General features: G+C 42.0%; 1 protein-coding gene across 8 annotated transcripts in view; it reads left to right on the top strand.

Moving 5' to 3' along the window:
- Positions 1 to 20,880, top strand: part of LOC111848838 (NLR family CARD domain-containing protein 3-like) — a 212,845-nt gene that overhangs the window by 44,470 nt on the left and 147,495 nt on the right. For 5 of the 8 annotated variants that reach the window (XM_072710545.1, XM_072710541.1, XM_072710543.1 and 2 more), the window contains exon 7: positions 2,039 to 2,212. The exons of 1 other annotated variant lie outside the window; for it this stretch is intronic. In XM_072710545.1, coding sequence (XP_072566646.1) covers positions 2,039 to 2,212 — 174 coding nt within the window. Of the gene's footprint in view, positions 1 to 2,038; positions 2,213 to 11,848; positions 11,905 to 20,880 lie in introns of those variants that run through there. 2 more of the 8 variants (XM_072710544.1, XM_072710548.1) reach the window with 2 other exon arrangements.

The following is a 20,880-nucleotide window of genomic DNA, read 5'->3' as shown; positions in this document are numbered from 1 at the left end:
GATTTTATGTAGCTCATGCCTTTAAAAGCACTTCATGATGATCGGTGTGAATGAGACGGGACGGTATCATTGAGGCAGGACACAAGACTTCTTTAGCACAGAGATGATGGTGGTGGCTTTGAAGCATGTTGGAATGACAGTGGTGCTCAGAGAGATATTGAAGATGTCTGTAAGGACAGCTGATCTGTACATCCCCTGAGCTGAAGACCAGGAATGTTGTCTGGTCCGGCAGCCTTCTGTGGGTTGATTTTGAACAGAGTTCACCTCACATCAGTCATGGTCAGGCAGAGCACTTGGTCGTTGGAGGTAGTGGTGATCTTCCTTGCTGCCATGTCATTCTGTATTTCAAACCGTACATAGATGTGATTCAGCACACCTGGAGGAGAGGTCTTACTGTCACACGCAGGTGGAGATGTCCTGTAGTAGATCATGGCCCAGATGCCCTGCCACATGTGTCATACGTCTCCAGTGTTTTGGAAGTGGCTGTGGATTCTCTGAGCATTTGCATAATTTGCCACTGTAGGTTGGTCCAGCACCCTTTTCCATTAAAAGGATACACAGAGGGACTGCTTATACCATTGTATGGGCACCTTTTAGGGGACTGCATCACATTCTCTCCACTAGAAGGACTCTCATTAATACACTTCATCACATCTTCTTGCTCTATAAGGGACCATCTCCCATGAAGGGGGCACCCTAGACGGTGCTTAATCGTGCGATGGGCAGCTAATAGTTGCATTTTCAGCATTCAATAGGGAAAATTAGTGATGTTTTTTCAGCCATGGGGGCACTAGGGGGGGACTAACCCCCCCCCCCCCCCCCATTCCCCCTCTGAGTCCACCAGTGGCCTGTGCTGCTCGCTTGTTTTAATGTTGCTGTCAGTACTATTAACAATGTGTAGGTTATATACACTCACCTAAAGGATTATTAGGAACACCTGTTCAATTTCTCATTAATGCAATTATCTAATCAACCAATCACATGGCAGTTGCTTCAATGCATTTAGGGGTGTGGTCCTGGTCAAGACAATCTCCTGAACTCCAAACTGAATGTCAGAATGGGAAAGAAAGGTGATTTAAGCAATTTTGAGCGTGGCATGGTTGTTGGTGCCAGACGGGCCGGTCTGAGTATTTCACAATCTGCTCAGTTACTGGGATTTTCACGCACAACCATTTCTAGGGTTTACAAAGAATGGTGTGCAAAGGGAAAAACATCCAGTATGCGGCAGTCCTGTGGGCGAAAATGCCTTGTTGATGCTAGAGGTCAGAGGAGAATGGGCCTACTGATTCAAGCTGATAGAAGAGCAACATTGACTGAAATAACCACTCGTTACAACCGAGGTATGCAGCAAAGCATTTGTGAAGCCACAACACGCACAACCTTGAGGCGGATGGGCTACAACAGCAGAAGACCCCACCGGGTACCACTCATCTCCACTACAAATAGGAAAAAGAGGCTACAATTTGCACGAGCTCACCAAAATTGGACAGTTGAAGACTGGAAAAATGTTGCCTGGTCTGATGAGTCTCAATTTCTGTTGAGACATTCAAATGGTAGAGTCAGAATTTGGCATAAACAGAATGAGAACATGGATCCATCATGCCTTGTTACCACTGTGCAGGCTGGTGGTGGTGGTGTAATGGTGTGGGGGATGTTTTCTTGGCACACTTTAGGCCCCTTAGTGCCAATTGGGCATCGTTTAAATGCCACGGCCTACCTGAGCATTGTTTCTGACCATGTCCATCCCTTTATGACCACCATGTACCCATCCTCTGATGGCTACTTCCAGCAGGATAATGCACCATGTCACAAAGCTCGAATCATTTCAAATTGGTTTCCTGAACATGACAATGAGTTCACTGTACTACAATGGCCCCCACAGTCACCAGATCTCATCCCAATAGAGCATCTTTGAGATGTGGTGGAACGGGAGCTTCATGCCCTGGATGTGCAAACAAACACCGTATTAGTATGGAGTTCCTAATAATCCTTTAGGTGAGTGTATGTGTCTGTGTCTCAACATATTTTCTTTTTCCAGGCTGAACAGCTGTAACCTGACAGACACAAGCTGTGACACGTTGGCTTTAACTCTCAGATCAAACTCCTCACCCCTGAGAGAGCTGGACCTGAGTAACAATGACCTGCAGGATTCAGGAGTGAAGTTGCTCTCTGCTGGACTGGGGGATTCACACTGTAAGCTGGAGATACTGAGGTCAGTCCAGTTTGACGGTACAAATACTAAACTGGTACATTAATATTATAAAGTGTTTATGTGGCTGCAATGCAAGTCAGACAAGCGAACCACTGCACTCAGACCATTTCATTCTCACTAAGCAGGTATCAATTTACACTTTTTAATCTTCAGTTCTTTATATTTTTCAGTAAAGAGGACATGATGCACATGTTTTGTTTTAGTATTGTCATCCTGACATAATATTGTTATACTCTATACTAGAGTAAATGCATGGGCTGGACTTTTCACAGTTTCATAGCAGAGGAACCTAAATCACATTTCTTCAGGTGGAATTATACCAAATAAATGTAGTAATTATTAGCTCAGGTAAATTTTAATATTTCCACCAATATGTTTTGAAGTTAATTAATTTTTAATCAGTTGTTATTTAATGCTGATTATTAACCAATCGTTATGCCGAATGGTCGACTCCTCCAAACTCAATTGAGGTATCCCAGTGAGTCTGTTAATGTGAGACTTAAATGGGATTCACTAATTACCAGTATCGTTTAGTAACCTGGGTTAGAAGGCTCGTCCAGCGAGCTGCATCACCAGGTAATGTAAACGATTGGTAGCGAAGCTCCCCTCACGGCCGATGAGAGAGAGTCTCGCGATGTTTCAGGCGAGTTCTCTATCTAGTTGGGCCTTCACCGGAGGGCTTCTTGTGGGCTTCTCTTCTCCTGGGCTGATGTTCTCTGCCTCTTTTCGGGCTGATGGTCTTTCTGTTCCTCTCGGGCTGATGGGCTTTTCTCTGCTCTCGCTGCACCATTTGTTCTGAGGTATCAGGTTTTATGGTCTAAAGTTCATGAATAGGGATGACCAGGAATTCGACTCCTGGACCAATGGCTGGTCATCCATTTGGCAGGCTTTCAGAAGGGGGTCTGTATCAGTCCTTTTGGGATTTATGACCAGACTGATTCCCCCTTTACTGATGATTTTCATTAAGCTGCTATAACTTTTGATACATCCACTTTTATGGTAATCACTGACCAGATTTGGAATCAGGAGTGATTGTCCATCAGTTTGACACCAAACATGTCATACCAGCTTCACAGGTACATACCTCATACCATCTGTATTAATTGATTAATAATTACTTATAGTATGTATGTGACTGACTCACATCAGTATATGATACAGGTGTTTTTCGTTGCACCTCACAGATGTTACACTTTGTGCAGACATTACATCAAATATTCATATTACAAACAGCACATCTTATCCAGAGATTTAAGTTGCACATCTGGAAACAACACATTTTGGTTGGTGTGGCTTATCCCAGTTGATCTTCTCCAGAATGGATAATGTACACCTTAATTCAGTTCTTTTAATATAGCATGGTAGAACACAAAAAGCTTGCTAATGGACCAAGATCAGATAAGGACCACAAAGGAATGTGGAAGGAAAAGGGGGGGGGGGTTGTTAAACATAGAAAGAAGACTCTCTGAAAGTTAGGACACACTGGTTACACTATTTAATTTTCCAGATTCTTCTGGTATAACCATGAGAACATATATGCAGTGGTAGCTATACCTATTTATTTATTCAACTTTATATAAGTGTTCAAGTGTAAAGGGGTAAAATAGGTGATACTCCGTGAACATGGTTATAAGGGTAACACACAAAACACTAAGATTGTCTAAGGACACATACAAACATAACCTATCTGTATATTGAGACTAGTAGTCGTGAGTAAATCAATATACAGGGTATACAAAAGCCGACTTAGAAGAAACGTTCTTTAGGGTGTTGGTCTGTTGGGTGAGTGGTATGTAAGGCAGGATGTCTGGGGAGGGGGTTGTGTGCCAAGTCGAGGGACCCCTGTCCTTGAGGTCCACTGCTGTCTGTAGGTCCCTAAATCTTTGGGCAATAAAATTTGGAGTGCTGGCCTCCCTAGTTATCTGTGTGTGTGTGTGTGTGTGTGTTTAAGTGTGTTTATGTGTCTGGGGTCACTGACCCCCCTTTGCTGCCTAGGCCAATGTCTACCTCTCGCACCAGGCTAGGCCCTGGTCTCAGGCCACCTGGAATTTAAGCTCTGTGATATGTGCATGTGTGATCCTACATAAAATACCATAAATTGGTATCTGCTGCATGGGCACCTTCCTGTGTCACATCAGCCGCCTGTCAGCTATGAGAGATGAATCACTCCTGTAATCAGCTCTCTCTGTACTGTACAGATCTGTGTGGACCACAGTGTTTAAAATGTTCATGTGCTAAGGTCTCTCAAACAGAATTCCTGAAAATACCGCTGCATCCTGAATTTTTTCCAATTAACTTTTAACTCCTTAATTTCTACAATTTAAACATAAAACAAGCCATGCATTAGCTAGGCTGGAACGAGAACTAACACAGCCTGCCAGGCCTGCATTAGCTGCTGGGGATGTTCACATCTCCTCCTATCAGAGTTACTGTCACGTTCGCGGGGCAGGCGAGCCGGAAAGCAGGCGAATCGAGCCGTACTTACAGGTAAATGGGGTTTTATTGACCAAAGGACAGACAGGTAGGGACATCCACGGACACTACAATGACGGATCTGACGAGACGTACTCAGACGTGGACTAAATACACAAGACTAGCCAAAAATAACAGGACAGAGGTGATCACAATCAGGAATTGACACAAGGTAATGAGGGGGCGTGGCACACACGAGGATCGTACGGAGCTGGGCGTGACAGATACTAGTCAGTTTGGGGCCATCTGGCAGAAAGATGACTGACAGCTGCAGTAGAAGCAATTTTATTGCTCTGAATATGTCATGGGAGGAGTTGCATATCATTTTTGAATTGCTTATTAAAATTAAAAATCTGCACTTATTTTAATGTCACTTTCCGTTTATGTTTAGAAAGGGCACAAGGCTGGGCCCGGCTCCTTGGTCACTGGTTGTGCAGGCGGGAGGCGGCAGTCCTTTCTGTGTGGTCATCCTCCAGGCCGTCTGTCTTCAGAGAGAGAGACGACAAACAGCCTGCTCACCAGTCAGCCTCTCCCTCTCCTGCCCATGATGCAGGCTTTGAGCCATACTGGGGGAGGCGATACTGACCCCTCTCTTGAGCTATTATCATGCAGTGGGTCACTGTCACTGGATAGTTTAATTTTGAACTGAGATGATCATTTATGTCTGTTACTACACAGTCAGTGGGGCTAAAAGATGAGCTTCAGTGAACTGTGTGTAGCGGTCACAAGAACAGAGTCACACAGGCAAACCTGGGTGCAGAATATTACCCCCAAATGGCAGCTTTTTATCAGGAACAGGAAGGACAGGGATTGAGGAAAAGGGGGAGGTGGTGATGGGCTGTTTGTCTGGTGGGTCCAGGCCAGTCGCTGGTCGCTTTGGGCACATCAGCACTGGCATTCTGAAGAATCGTTGCCACCTGTAAAAAAATTATGATTTCCTTTCTATAGGCTGTCAGGCTGCAGAGTCACAGAGGGAGGCTGTACTTCCCTGGCTTCAGTTCTGAGGTCAAACCCCTCACATCTGAGAGAGCTGGACCTGAGCTACAATCATCCAGGAGACTCAGGAGTGAAGCTGCTCTCTGCTGTACTGGAGGATCCCAGCTGTAAACTGGAGAAGCTGAAGTGAGTAGAAAGTGTGTCTGACACGCTAAAGATGTATGTGAAGAGGCACCAATAAATAAATGGATACAACAGCACTATGTCATTCTGCTTCTCCTATAGTGTGGATCACAGTGGAGAGTGCAGGACCAGACCTGGCTTACAGAAATGTGAGTTTGTTTGCATATTTTTATTAATAATATCATTAATACTGCCATTTTTATAATGAGTCTGCACTGTATGTAGATGGATTTTCATGTTTATGTTTTGGTGAGTTTCTCTGTGTGTCATGTCAGACAACATCCAAAGGGGAAAAAAAAAACAAACATCACTAAAAACATTGATCAGTTCTTTTTTTTTTTAACAAACTGCTGGGTTTGGGCTTATACGTTTAGGATCATGGTGGCACAGGAGGTAGTGCTCTTGTTCGGCAGCTGGAGGGTTGCAGGTTTGAGTCCCGGTTCCTCCTGTCCCCATCAAAGTGTCTTTAAGCAAGACACTGAACCCCAAATTGCTCCCGGTGTGCAGGTTGGTGCCTTGCATGGCAGCTTCTACCACCAGTGTGTGGATGTATGGGTGAATGTGAGGCATGTATTGTAAAGTGCTTTAAGTGCTCATGGGAGTAGAAAAGTGCTATATAAATGCAGTCCATTTACATGACTGGTTTCTTAAATAAAAATAATATCTGGGTACAAACAAACTTTACGGCTGCTTGTGTTTGTGTGAGAATGTAACAGGGTGAAATACATTCTGATATGGCCGTGCGTCTTTAATTCCACAAGAAAAAAGCCTTGCGGGAGACATGATTATTGGGCGGGGGGGTTAGAACCCCCGTAATTTATGCCCACAATTAAGCTTGTTAATTTAGCGCGTGCAGCATTTCGGTGAGTTTTCCTGCCAGCTTCGCGCGGATGTCCCACATTTCCTGAGCTATTTCACATACTTGACTTCCTGCTTCATTAGGGGATCTTGTGCTGTTTTTATATTTTATGTATCGTACAGAATAATAGAGCGCAGGCTAAAGTGCAGTTCGGTCCCCAGCGAGTCTCTCAGCGCGGCGTCTCACAGCGCAGGGGGCAGCCGGAGCGCCGCGGCTACATGAGTATATTGGGAATAAAATGTGTGTATTGGAGCGAGTTCTGTGTTAGTGAGTGTGTGAGGTGTGACAGTGATAATGATGGAGATGCTGGGCTTCATGATGGGATTAATTGCTCTTCCTCTTGCCTACAGACTCCTGCCAGCTGACGCTGGACCCCAACACAGCAAACAGACGTCTGTCTCTGTCAGAGGGGAACAGGAAGGTGACATGGGGGGCAAAGCAGCCATATCCTGATCTTCCAGAGAGATTTGATTCCTGGCCCCAAGTTCTGTGCAGAGAGAGTCTGACTGGTCGCTGTTACTGGGAGGCTAAGTGGAGTGGAAATGGAGCCCTGATAGGAGTGACTTATAAAGGAATTGGGAGGAAAGGACGGAGTGCTGACTGTCAGTTTGGAGCCACTGACAAGTCATGGATGCTGCGCTGCTATCCTGACAGTTACTCTGTCCGGCACAATGATAAACAGACTGACATACCCATAAAGCCCTCAGATTCCCGCAGAGTAGGAGTGTATCTGGACTGGATGACTGGTACTCTGTCCTTCTACAGAGTCTCCTCTGATGTACTGACCATCCTGTACAGGTTCACCTCCTCATTCACTGAACCCCTCTGTCCAGGGTTTAGGGTTTATATAAACTCCTCAGTGTCCCTGTGCATGCTGGGATAGCTCACTGTGTGCTGGAGGAATCATTTTTACCTAATCAGAGTGTCACATGTCGCTACTTCTCCGTGGCAAAAATGTAAAATCTCTGTCTGAAGTGTAACATATGTTAGACAAAATCAAGTGACTGGGTTTTGCAAGCGAACAAACATCTGAATAAAATATAATGAAATGTAATCCTGATTGGGGGGGCTTTCCCCGCCCCTATATATTTACATTCTTTATATTTCTGTCTGCAGTATATATTGTAAATTTGTATACCTGTATATTGGCAGTAAAGGCTTCCTATTAATGTCCTGCTCCAAACATTTTATTTAATATTTAACATAATTAAATAGCACTCCCTGGTAAATTAACTTAACTACTACAATTGATCGTAACACAATTACACTAATTAACATACTGCTTTGTGGGTACGCAGAATAAACCCTGCTTTAAGCTTTGTTAAGTACTTTCACTGAGCACCTCTGGAAACAGATGCACAACCCGCGCCACTTGTGTCCTGGGAGATATTCCACGAAAGTAGGTAACGCAATTCATCTTTAATTAATCAAGGCTCATACAAGACAGACTTGCATAGTCTCACTTAGTGTGCACACCCGCGATATTTAAGAAGCCCAAATGTATGGATGAAGGACAGATTGATCAAATGAGTCGGAAAGCCTGTAAAACGAAAGCGGGGTTTTTTTTTCTGCCGCAGAACAAACGCTGCTGATGGAGCTGTATGAAAAATACAAAGATGTAATTGTTAAAAAAGGCAATACTGTGGCCATAAATAAAGCCAGGGACTTGGCTTGGGAAATAATTCCAGACAGACTAAATGCATAAGTTATGTAAATGTTACATGTCTACTGCAGTGCTACAGTGGTTCAGTGGTTTATGCTGTTGCCTAACACTGCGAAAGTGCCTGGGTCGGTCCCCATAGCCAACGGGGAACCAGCTGGGTTGAGTTCACATGTCATTCTAACTGTATAATGTTATTCTGTATTATTTGATCTCTGTAAAATACTTTCAATCGCATCTGTGTGAAATACTGTACAAATACTGTAGCCGTATCTTGTCTTTGCTTTTTACTAATAAACTTTCAAAGTAGACTGTGACTAAACAAAATATAAAAATATCTTCCTGTTCATATTATTTTAACGGTTTTTTTTTTTCAGTTTCACTCATGGCATTTCATGTTTGACCTTTGTAATATGGGTACGCTTTTATTTTAATTATGTTGGAATTAATTGGAATACTAAGACATGATTTTTATAGGCTTCATTATATTCATGACATGACATAAGTAGTGAGAGTGCGGAATTTCGTTCAGCGGAACGATCTTTTGGGAATCTGTTCCCACACGTCGGACGTTCTTTGAGACAACGCATAACTAAGCCAGACAGTTAACCTGGTCCGGAGCAGACTTGTTCACTCGCCGAAGTTGCCATGGTAGGTCAGTGGGGATTCACTTATGACACGCTGATGGAACCAAACTCTCCCAGGGGTATTCCACGAAGCAGGATTAAGGGAAAGTCTGACTTATTTTGACAAGTATGGCTCATTTAAGTGGGAGTTCTGTACCCATATTACAAAGGTCAAACATGAAATGCAATGACTGAAATTGAAATAAATAAATAAATAAATAATAATAATAATAATAATATGACAGGGTTACATAAAAAACTCTGAATGCATTTAACAAAAATAATTAATAATAATCATAATTTGTGTGTATATATACAGTATATATATTATTTGATACCCATTGTAGTACGAGGTTATTTGGCATTGCCTTCAATATGGTAGCTTGGTATTGATGTTAATGCGAGATATTTTGTATTACTTGTATTAAAGTGTTTTTGAGTGAACCTAAGCATGCCTGTTTGTTCCTTCGAGAGCCCTATATCCCTCTCTCATCAATTTTAATACACCTAGCTATAGGGTACAAGCAAGCCGCTTGTGCAAAACTGCAAAGAGAACACAGTTATAACCTCACAATAGTATTGATTCACTGAACCTGAACAGTAAACAACTGGATTCAAACAAGTAACCAAAACAAACAACTGCTAAATCTGTGCATGATACCTCCTGTTTGGTAGCCATGTGAAACATTTAAAACTCATTACAATGATGCTGATCATTGCAATGCTAGTCTTCCCAATTAATTGCAATTACGAAGCTGAAGAAGCTGATTGGCACCTGTCCCGTGAAGGGGGGGCAGGCTGATCTGATGGGAACTTGAAGAACCGCCCCTCATGTGTGGGGCTGAATATCAGGGAGGGGGCAGCGAAAGTCCCAGAGAGCCAGTGACCGTTCTGTGATTTTCCTGCCTTGTGAGTCGGGTCTCAACTCAATCCTCTGAGGTAAAACATAAAATAAAACATGAAGTCATCTGTCCTGCATCCATCTCTAGCAGCAGGATGGGTTGAGTAAGTAGGTGGGTTAGTGTAAGCTGTGACTGTGTGTGACTGGGGGGAGTGTCCCTGTCACACTCTGCTACCTCTTCTGTATATGTGGAAGCCCACTGGAAGCTACATAGGGAAGAACCCCCCCCCAATACCCTTAAAGACTGTCACACACTTGTGATGAAGATGTTTCAATCCTCCTCTCTTGCCTTTGTTGGCTCCAAACCGGAGTTACAAGCCATCTGTTTTCAGAAAAACATCCCTGCAGATAATGACACCTGTGTGACTCATCGTAGGGGAGTAAAATAACTCCACATGCCCTCCAAGTGACACTGAATTTGTGGTGTTTTCAAACGCGGCCCTCACACGCACAGACAGTCACATGCACAGACAGTCACATGCACAGACAGTCACATGCACAGACAGTCACACGCACAGACAGTCACATGCACAGACAGTCACATGCACACGGTGTGGTTTCATATTTCAGGCCGCGCTCAAGAGCGCCACTTTGAGCCTCTATTGACTCCGCTAAGGTCACAGCATTATCAGCAAACTCAAGATCAGTAAATATTTCTTCACCAAGCTGCCCCACGCATGAGCCCCACAGCTGCCAGACCCCACAACCCTGCCCAACGCCCATTCCATAAAAGTTTTGAACAGATCAGGAGCAAGAACACACCCCTGGCGAACCCGAGAATCAACTTGGGAGAACACAGAAGGATCTCCCTCCACTCTGCACAGCACTCACAGTACCAGTGTACAGGCCAGTCATGACATCCAGCAACTTCGGGGGGATCCCGCAAAGTCTCAGGATGTCCCACAGGGCAATTCGATCAACCGAATCAAATGCCTTACGAAAATCGACAGAAATGGCAGAATGTCATAAAGGAGACTGGACTGAAGATTATACATAAACTACTTTGTCTAACCTTGTTGATAAGACTGAAAACAAATACAGATGGTTGATTTCAAGAAAGTTTGGCAGAGGAAAACTGGAAATACCGAAATTTAGCCAATGTGATTCCTCACCATGGCATTATAAAGTCTCCTATAGATGCCTGCAAACAGAAATAAGTTTTAACTGTACCACCATAGACTTGTCTTTGTCCTTCCATCAGTGTTATTATAATTATGATTTTTAAATTTAGATTTTATATTATTTTCAATTTGAAATACAATTTATTTTTTGCTTTAGTGTGGTGCTTTTATGGTGATTATAGGCTAATAATACTAATGCTACTACTGCTAATGCTTACTTCTACTGCTGCTAACACTATTAATGCTGTTGCTACTTCCTTTGTTTCTGATTGGGTCTTGTTGATGTCTGGTCTTGTGTGGTTCCTGGACCCCAGTCCCATTGGCTTTTTGTAAATGTCATGTTGCCCAGCACCAGCTGCTTGTTCTAATCCCCTTGTTGTTTCACAGCCTAGTACAGCCATCCCTTTCATCTCTTTTTGCTGGCTAATAATATAATCCCCAGGGCAACAATAAAGACCTTTGCTAACCAAAAGATAGAACTATCTGTGAGGCAGTGAAAGCTTATAACGCAGGACTCACCACCGGCGATAGGACTTACAAAGCTGCTTCATATGGAATTCAGAGTGCTGTAAAGGCCGTAAATCACCAGTACCAGAAGTGCGCGGAATTCTCAGGTCTCTCCCATAACCCTAAGGACTTTTTACTCTGGTGCTGTGGAAAGTGTCTTGATTGAGAACATCACCTCCCAGTTTGGGATCAGATGTGTCCAAGACATTAAAGATGCACCAGATCATTTACTGTAGAGGCAAGACCAGAGCCACAAGGATCTGTCCGTCCATCCACTGAACTGTTCCATCCTCCTTTCACTTTCACATGCTCTGTCCCACCCCGTAACTACAAAAAAAAGGAAATTGCAAAATCTTTAGAACTAAAGATTTCTCTCTTCTAAAGCAGTATCACTGGGTTTTGTCTGCCTTCCTGTTCAGTTCTCAAGGTAAGATAGACAGTATTTTAGCAAAATGGTGTTACTTTTGTAGCAGTTTATGATTTTTATTTCCAGGACTAAAAGTGTGACATGCTTAAGACCCAAGTAAAGATATTGTTTTTAATAATAATTAATAATTTTAAATCACTATAATCAGCAACATAAGAATTTACTGTTAAACAGCTGTATGCCATTGGTCATGTAACTTAAAACTAACTTTACCTCTCAGCAGGGGTTGTTTTTAATAATAATTAATAATTTTAAATCACTATAATCAGCAACATAAGAATGTACCTATGTCTTTGCCTGGGTGTCTCAGTGTTTCTCTGTAAGCTTTGTGCAGGAATTCTTTCTTACATAAGAACATAAGAACATAAGAAATTTACAAACGAGAGGAGGCCATTCGGCCCATCAAGCTCATTTGGGGAGAACTTAGCTAATAGCTCAGAGTTCTTAAAATCTTATCTAGCTCTGATTTAAAGGAACCCATGGTTTTAGCTTCCACTACAATAGCAGGAAGACTATTCCATACTCTGACTACACGCTGTGTAAAGAAGTGCTTCCTCAAATTTGTTTTAAAATGTTCTTCCGCTAATTTCCACTTATGGCCACGAGTTCTAGTATTTAGACTAATATTGAAATAGTCATTTGGCTGAACAGCATCCAGACCCGTTAGAATCTTATAGACCTGAATCATATCCCCCCTTAGTCTCCTTTGCTCAAGGCTGAACAGATTCAGTTCCGCTAACCTCTCCTCGTAAGACATTCCTCTAAGACCAGGAATCATTCTCGTAGCTCTTCGTTGCACCTTTTCTAAGGCAGCAATGTCCTTCTTGAGGTATGGTGACCAAACCTGCACACAGTATTCTAGGTGGGGTCTTAATAAAGGAATTATATAAGTGTAACATCACCTCCCTTGACTTAAACTCCACACATCTAGAGATATAACCCAACATTCTGTTCGCTTTTTTATTGCTTCCCCACATTGGCGAGAGTGGGACATGGAAGCATCAACATACATACCGAGATCTTTCTCGTAATCAGCTACCTTTATTTCAGTGGAACCCATAAAATATCTGTACTGTATATTTCTGCTCCCTGCATGGATTACCTTACATTTATCTGTGTTAAATTTCATCTGCCAAGTATCAGCCCATTCGCTAATTAAATCCAGATCCCGTTGAAGCCTCTCTGCTGCTAGATTAGTATCTGCTACCCCGCCCACCTTAGTGTCGTCTGCAAATTTAACCAGTTTACTGTATGTATTCGTGTCAATATCATTAATGTAAATTAGGAACAATAGTGGTCCTAAAATTGAACCCTGCGGTACCCCACTATAAACGGAGGCCCACTGTGACATAGTGCCTCTAATAACTACTCGCTGCTTCCTATCAGTTAGCCAGTTTTTGATCCAAGCTGCCACAGTTCCTAAAATTCCTGCAGCTTTAAGCTTTAACAAGAGCCGTTTGTGGGGGACAACATCAAAGGCTTTCTGGAAATCTAAGTAAATCACATCATAGGCCTTTTTGTGATCAATTTCACTTGTAGCTTCCTCAAAGAACTCAAGCAGATTCGTTAAGCAGGATCTACCTCTCCTAAATCCATGTTGGCTATCCTTTATAATGTTATTTGCATCTAGGTAATCTACCATTTTCACTTGAATTATAGCTTCCATTATTTTTCCAGTAATGCTAGTTAAACTGATTGGCCTATAGTTTGCTGGATTACTTCTATCCCCTTTTTTGAATATGGGTGTTATATTAGCATGCTTCCAATCTGATGGTACCACACCCGCAGATAACGATTTCTGGAATATTAAAGTCAAAGGTTGGCTAATAATATCCCTCATCTCTTTCAAGACTAAAGGTAAGATGCCATCAGGCCCCTGCGATTTATTTATTTTGAGTTTAGCTAGGCTTAGTATCACATCAACCTCAGTTATACATATATTGGTCATAGACGATGCTGTATTCCACGGTACTTTGTTACATTAGTTACTAAATAGACCAGTGTGATAATAGTAATAAACACACGGCTTGTTTCCTTCGTGATGTACGTGTTACACATACTTCCTGTTCCTGTAGAACTTGTTGGACCTGTCTGACCAGCCTCAGCACAGAGTACAAAATAGAAATATCCATTTATTTTAAGAGCAATTGACTTCTAAAATAAAATTTTATTTTGCGTCATACGTTTTGAATTTCCATAACACAGCATACTAAAAGCCTCGTTTCACTTATACACTGTAAAAAAATCCACAGGTTAAACTTACAAAAATGAGCTACCTGAATGGCCTCAAAATATGAGCTGTTTCAAACTGATATTCTGAGTATAGAGAACTTGAGATAAATCCACATTCAAAATATAAATCATATTTTCTCAACGCAGGTGACAACACAGCAATCCCAGGTGCTAAATTTGGATTTTCTGCTCAGATCTGATTTTTTCTGTTTGCCTGATTAACATCATTTTTAAAATGTGGCCAGTATCAGATTCCATTGTGAACTGGTGACAGTCCTGACGCGACCCACATATGCAGAAGAGCAATAAAATGCAGCATGATGCCAGTCGAGCAATAGCCAGTTCTGTATGGAGGTGTATGTGAATGTGGAATTAGAGCCAGGAGTTACACTGTAAAAACAGTTTTGACTTTCAGTTGTTAATTTTAGTGTATTATTTTGAGTGTACTTAATTTGACTGCATTGAAGTTATCACTGTAAAAAAATGTTTCAACTTATGAAACACTGTTTCTGTGTTGCCTTAGAATTTTAAGTTATATTTGGCCACCTTACCATCATCTGTGATAAAAGTGAACAGAATGTAAAGTTCCAGTCTTGAGGAAAATGATAAAACTGTAAGAATTTACTGTTAAACAGCTGTATGCCATTGGTCATGTAACTTAAAACTAAAACCTCTCAGCAGGGGTGTCAGTGTAAAGGCAGTGCTCATTGTCACAGATTATAAAGCTTGCTAGACTGCACAAGACTGCATAAGGGCTGAGAGAAGGCAAGAGCTCCCCTAGTGGCTACAGGAGTGCATTTTCCCTAGAGCAGATATAATGGGTGGCATCCTTATTGCTTTTAGACCTCAACTTGAGATAGAAGAACAAATCAAATCAATTTGCTCATTTAATATTTAATATTTTTAACCTAGGCTTAATATGTAAAAACCCACCATGAACGAGAATAATATGTCGAGCATATTAGTCTCTACCTGAGTATCTAAGCGTTTGTTGTGTTGTATGAGCTAGTTGGTGTGTCAGTTGGTTTTGATGCTGTAGCATGGTCAACATGCTGCATCTTATATAATACATTTTTCTTGCTATACTGAGGTTTTGTTTAGAGAGCTGGAGGCAAGTTCAGCCGATTATTTTAACTTTATTGATTGCAATAGAAATAATTCTCACTAGCTTGTTAAGACTGTAGCTTTTTTTACAGGTGTTGCTGAATCTCTGCTACCAAGTAATAATGGTAGGGAACGTTTCATGGACTTCTTTAACAAAAAAATTCTAAACAATTAACTTCATACATGTGTTGCAATCTTCAGTCAAGGGTTGGAGTGTAACAGTATTAAAGGGAAAGGGGAATTGGATAAAGGGACAAACAGGATAAGGGGAACAAGGGAACACCTGTGGACAACGGGATTTGTTTTGCATTTTTACATTTTATTCACACACAATGCTGACATTGAACAAGTAACCCAGCATAGAAGACTTCGGGAGTGACCACAACCAAAGTAACAAATAAAAATCCCCAACTACCAAGCCACCCACGGATAATTGCACCTAAGTGAAAAAGAAAGGGAAACCAAAAGACGAACACTCCATCTGACTCCCTAACCAAATAAACAGAATCGAACACACACTCGCAAAACTAAATGGCAGTCAGACTCTATGCACCAATACCATCAGACACACAGAACATACACACAAGCGGAAGTGATAGTGTCCAAGGGGATAACGAAGACGTAAACCAAAGAAAATTGAGTGGGGTGATCGAAAGTCAAACAGCAAATGAAATACAGCAAAGGTACGAAAAGGGCGAGGCGAGAATTAATAAAAAACACAATACAGTCGTACCTCAGTTCTCAAACTCATTAGAACTCGAATTTCTTAAAAGTCCATTAATACATTTAATTATAATAATATTGTCAGGTTGAGCGGAGACTGAATGGAGACAAAGTGCAGACGTCAAGGTATCGGGGAATACGGGGTTTAATTACAGGTAAGGCAGACAAAACGCAGACGGACAATACAATGACCGGACTAGGGAAACAAACTGAAACGCAGAGGAAATACAGAGGGCTAATGACAACAACCAGAAACAGCTGATCACACGGGGATTAACGAGGGGGCGTGGCACACGGAAGGAGCGGACGATCGGGGCAGGACACATTGTTTTTTTTTAACTTTACATATTGTTTGGATACATTTATTTTCTTACTTTACAAATTACTGTTTTGATAAATGAGCTTAGATGTGTTTAGTACAGTATATGCTCTTGTTTTATCCGTTCATTTTGTGTTTAAATGCTAAAAAAACATATTGAGGTATAATTTTTGGGGGGGCCGGGAACCAATTAATTGGTTTTCCATTATTTCTTATGGGGAAAATTCGATCAGAACTCAAACTTTTTAAGATTCGATCCGGAGTTCTGAACATGTTAAGTTCAAGTTCTGAGGTACCACTGTACAATCCAGAGTCAATACACAAGTAATATACAAGTCAGAAAAGGCACGCAATAACAGAATCGATGAACAAAGCTGTCAAAATGGCAGGACAGTGTCGTTTTCAAATCTGCAACCTGAAAGTGAGGAATGGCGTGGACAAGATACTGTAGGAGGAGTGGAGAATGGGCTGAGGAGATGGAGGGTGAGCTGTGGACTGTAGGCGGAACTGAATCTAAAACATGAGCACAGCCCTATAAACTTACGGCATGTAACACATGTTCCAGTGACTCACAAATAACTCAGATGCAAACAGCTTTGATGTTTTTGAAATAATCAATGAACAGGACTTCAAACAATAATAACTGAAACAAACCGGCCATTTCTCCACTGGACCTATCCCCCTCAGCTTCTTAAAGAATCCTTGGGAGTTCTGGCAAGATCTATAACTGCCATAATGAATGTGTCCCTGTCCTCAGACAATGTGCCTGACAAATTTAAAGTAGCAGTAATCAGTCACTTCTGAGGGAACCAAGTTTGGACCCACAGAAGCTCAGCAATTACAGACCTGTCTCTAATGTACCATTTCTGTCCAAAGTTATGAAGAAGATAGTTACTGCTCAGTTACTGTACAGCACACACAATATACTGGATAGATTCTAGACAGGACTCCATCAGGGACACAGCACTGAAACTGGCTTAACTATAGTCGTATAATTCGTAACATTGACAACTGAAACTGACAGTGTGAAAATTGACCAATTTAATATATTACATAGACTTAAATTTGATGATGTGTTGTGTGGAAGGGTGTTGAACTGGTTTAAATCCTGTTTGACTAATTGACATCAATATGGTGTGGCAAATAACTGTACTCCGTTGTCAAAGTCACTGGTCAAATACGGAGTACCACAGGGATTAATTTTGCCAAAAAATTGGATTCACTCATTTCCACAAATTTGACTTTACTCAAAAATGTATTGTTTGAGTAGTAACTCAGTTGTTTTGAGTGTGCTTAGATTTTTGGCGCATTTTAAATTGTGGCGATATAAATTCCAGTATGTTGCATTAACTCATTTCCTCTTAGTTGACTTCATGATCACTACACTAACACCTGTCGAGTTAGTTCAACTCAAACTGTTTGACAAAACTGATTGCCTTAAATCATTTAAGTTTATGAACTCAAACAATTAAAGTAAAAATATTTTTGTATTGAGTAAAAGTAACTTAAGTATTCATAATTTCAGCAACTTAGTTAAATCAAGTTGAGCATCAGCTGCATTCATTAGTTTGATTTCTCAGAAGAACTTGACCGGTTCTTTCATACCCTGTTGGAAGAAACCAAGTGTCTATATGGGTCCACACCATTCAGTGTTACCTTTAACACTTTACAGTGTGCAGTGAGTGTTGTTTTTACAGTGTTAATCTTTATTTTAGTGTTCAATTTACACTATAGGGTGTTGTCAATGAGTCTCCACCTCCACATATTTGCCCTATTTTAATATGCGTGCAAGTCATAAGGATGAGAAGAGCCATCCCAGATTTACCCACCATCATGAAAAAGACTCTGACCAAAAAGGACCTTACAGCTTTTTCATGTTTTATATTGAAGCTTTGCTGGCTCTGTTTTGACTGATTTTTTTTTTTTCCTCTTCTTTTTCTGATGTCAAGTCAGAGAAAAAAACTCTAAAAAACATACAGGGCACCTCTCTTGAGTGGTATATTTTTTAAAGGGATAGGAGTGTATTTGATTGCTGGTCCTGCCCTTGGATGATTAACATACGCGGAAAGGTGTCAGGACAGTTGTGATACCCTTTTCTGTGCAGTTTCTGGTACCGCCTACTCCCCTGTAGACCAATGGTGCTGGGTGTATATTTGCATAGCATGATACAGTACTGTCTTTGACTTAATCAAGGTTTTTTTTAAATCCACCGCGATTATGATGAATAGGGCAAGAGAAGGCTATATATATACAAAAAAAAAAGTTTTAAAAGAATTTTGTTTATAGCCCAACTGTTGTGCACTTTTTAAAATGTGCTAGTTGTTGCTCAGTGGAATTTTGACAACTTGTTAAATCAACATAGTTATGAACATTTCTTGTCATATCTATTCTAAATATGCATTTAGTGCATGTTTCGTTTAGAGAAATGGACAAAGAAGTAATTTATATGGTCGTGCATAATAAAATCTGAAAAAAGATTGTGTTAAATATTTTTAGTAAATGCATTTCATTGGTATTTTAAATATATTTAATGTAGTAAATGCAAGTATACAAAAAAAGACTTGAAATCATACTGCACTTAAGTGTTGTGAAATGAGAACTACAAATAAAATCCCGCCCCAAATACTAAGTTCAACCAATAGAGGAGCTGCACAGTGAATATATTAGTGACATTAAACCATTAATGTACAGCTTTATACAACATACCTGTTACTGAGCATCAGCTGAGTTTGTGTCGTGAGCCGAAGTTGATCCATTCTCCCGCTGAGGACGAGACAGACTCACCCAGCGATAGTTATCGTCACCATGGCGGCTACTATTCCACCCCCTTCGCCTATGAGCTTCACGGGCGATTGGTGCGCTAATTGGGATATATTCCGTGCTGAATTTGAGGACTACATCCTTGTCACTGGCATAGCTGATAAGGACAAGAAAATTCAGGCTGCTACTTTACGGAGTGTGATGGGAAGTGATTGTTGGCACATTTACCGACACAACCTGAACCTCTCCGAACAGGATCAAGGGGATCCCGCCATCATACTGGACGCGCTTCAGAGGTATTTCAAACCAGCGAAGAACACTATATACGAGAGATACGTCTTTGGGAGCTGTAGACAGGAGGACGGGGAATCCATAGACAATTTTGTGTCCAGGCTGAGGGAAAGAGCTGCAACCTGTGAGTACGGTCAGCTAAGGGACGAGTTGATTCAGGACAAGATAGTACTGGGCATTGCCAATGAGGGCACCAGACGCAGATTACTAAGGGAAAAGGAGCTGACGCTAGCCAACGCCATTGAGATGTGCCGCGCAGCGGAACTGTCGGACATGCGCATGAGAGCAATGGAGATTGCCGGTCCTCCGCACACAGAGGTTGTGCACGCCATCGCCAGGCAACAATCTAGGCAAACCCAATTGAGGCAGAGCGATCCACCCAGAACGGTAGAATCGGCTCTTTCATGCAAGTACTGCGGCAACTCCCATACAAGTGGCAGGGACCACTGCCCAGTATTTGGCAGACAATGCAAATCATGTGGCACACATAACCATTTTGCAAAAGTGTGTCGAAAAAGCAAACGAAGACCAATCGAGGGGAAAGTAAACTGCCTGGACAATTCCACGGAACACTCAGAGCAGAACAGTGATGAGGACATTTACATGCACGAATCAATCGGTGCAGTACAAACAAAAGGAAAAAAAAATGGTTTGTAACACTGCAATTTCACAACAAGCCACAGAAATGTCAATTGGATTCCAGAGCCACATGCAATGTAATGGGCCTTCAAGACAAGGACAGGTTGGCTCCCAATGCACCGCTCGCCCCTAGTGATATAAAACTGAAGCTGTACTCAGGGGAAATGCTGAGCTCCATGGGCACTTTTGAAACTGAATGCACTGTAAGAGGCCAAAGATACAAACTCTCTTTTGAAATAGTGCAAACTAGCCAGCATCCTCTTCTGTCAGGCTCCACCTGTGAACGCCTTGGCCTTATACACAGTTCATGATTCCTGAAGATATTCACATTGTGGCACATATGCAGCCTAGGCCCCTATCCAAGGACAGGCTGCTCAGTAAATACAGCGATGTGTTCACCTCGCCGGTGGAATGCGTCTCTGGAGAGGTCCATTTCGACCTGGACCCCACCATTCCTCCGGTTCAGTGTGCTCCGCGCAATGTTCCCATTGCCATGAAGGCAGCAGTGAAGGCTCGGTTGGATAAGTATGAGGCTGACGGTCACATAGCCCCGGTCACAGACCCCACGGATTGGATCAGCAACATGGTGATAGTAAAAAAAACCGGGGAAGCTGAGGATATGCATCGACCATACATTTTTAAACAAGGCCCTGAGACGCTCTCACTACATTATGCCCACTCTGGAGGACATCCTGTACAAACTGCCGAATGCTAGGGTCTTCACCTTAGTGGATGCCCGTGATGCGTTTCTACAGTGCAAATTGGACTATGAGAGCAGCCTTATGACTACATTTTGGACCCCCTGGGGGAGGAAATGGTGGCTCAAGCTACCATTTGGTGTGTCTGTGGCACCTGAGGTATATCAGCGGAAGCTGCATGAGCTCCTCGCGGGGCTGATCGGCATCGAG

The sequence above is a fragment of the Paramormyrops kingsleyae genome, chromosome 4 (assembly GCF_048594095.1).
Source record: "Paramormyrops kingsleyae isolate MSU_618 chromosome 4, PKINGS_0.4, whole genome shotgun sequence".
Taxonomy (NCBI): Eukaryota; Metazoa; Chordata; class Actinopteri; order Osteoglossiformes; family Mormyridae; genus Paramormyrops; species Paramormyrops kingsleyae.
The sequence above is the reverse complement of the archived record's forward strand: the minus strand, read 5'-3'. Positions and strand labels throughout refer to the sequence as shown.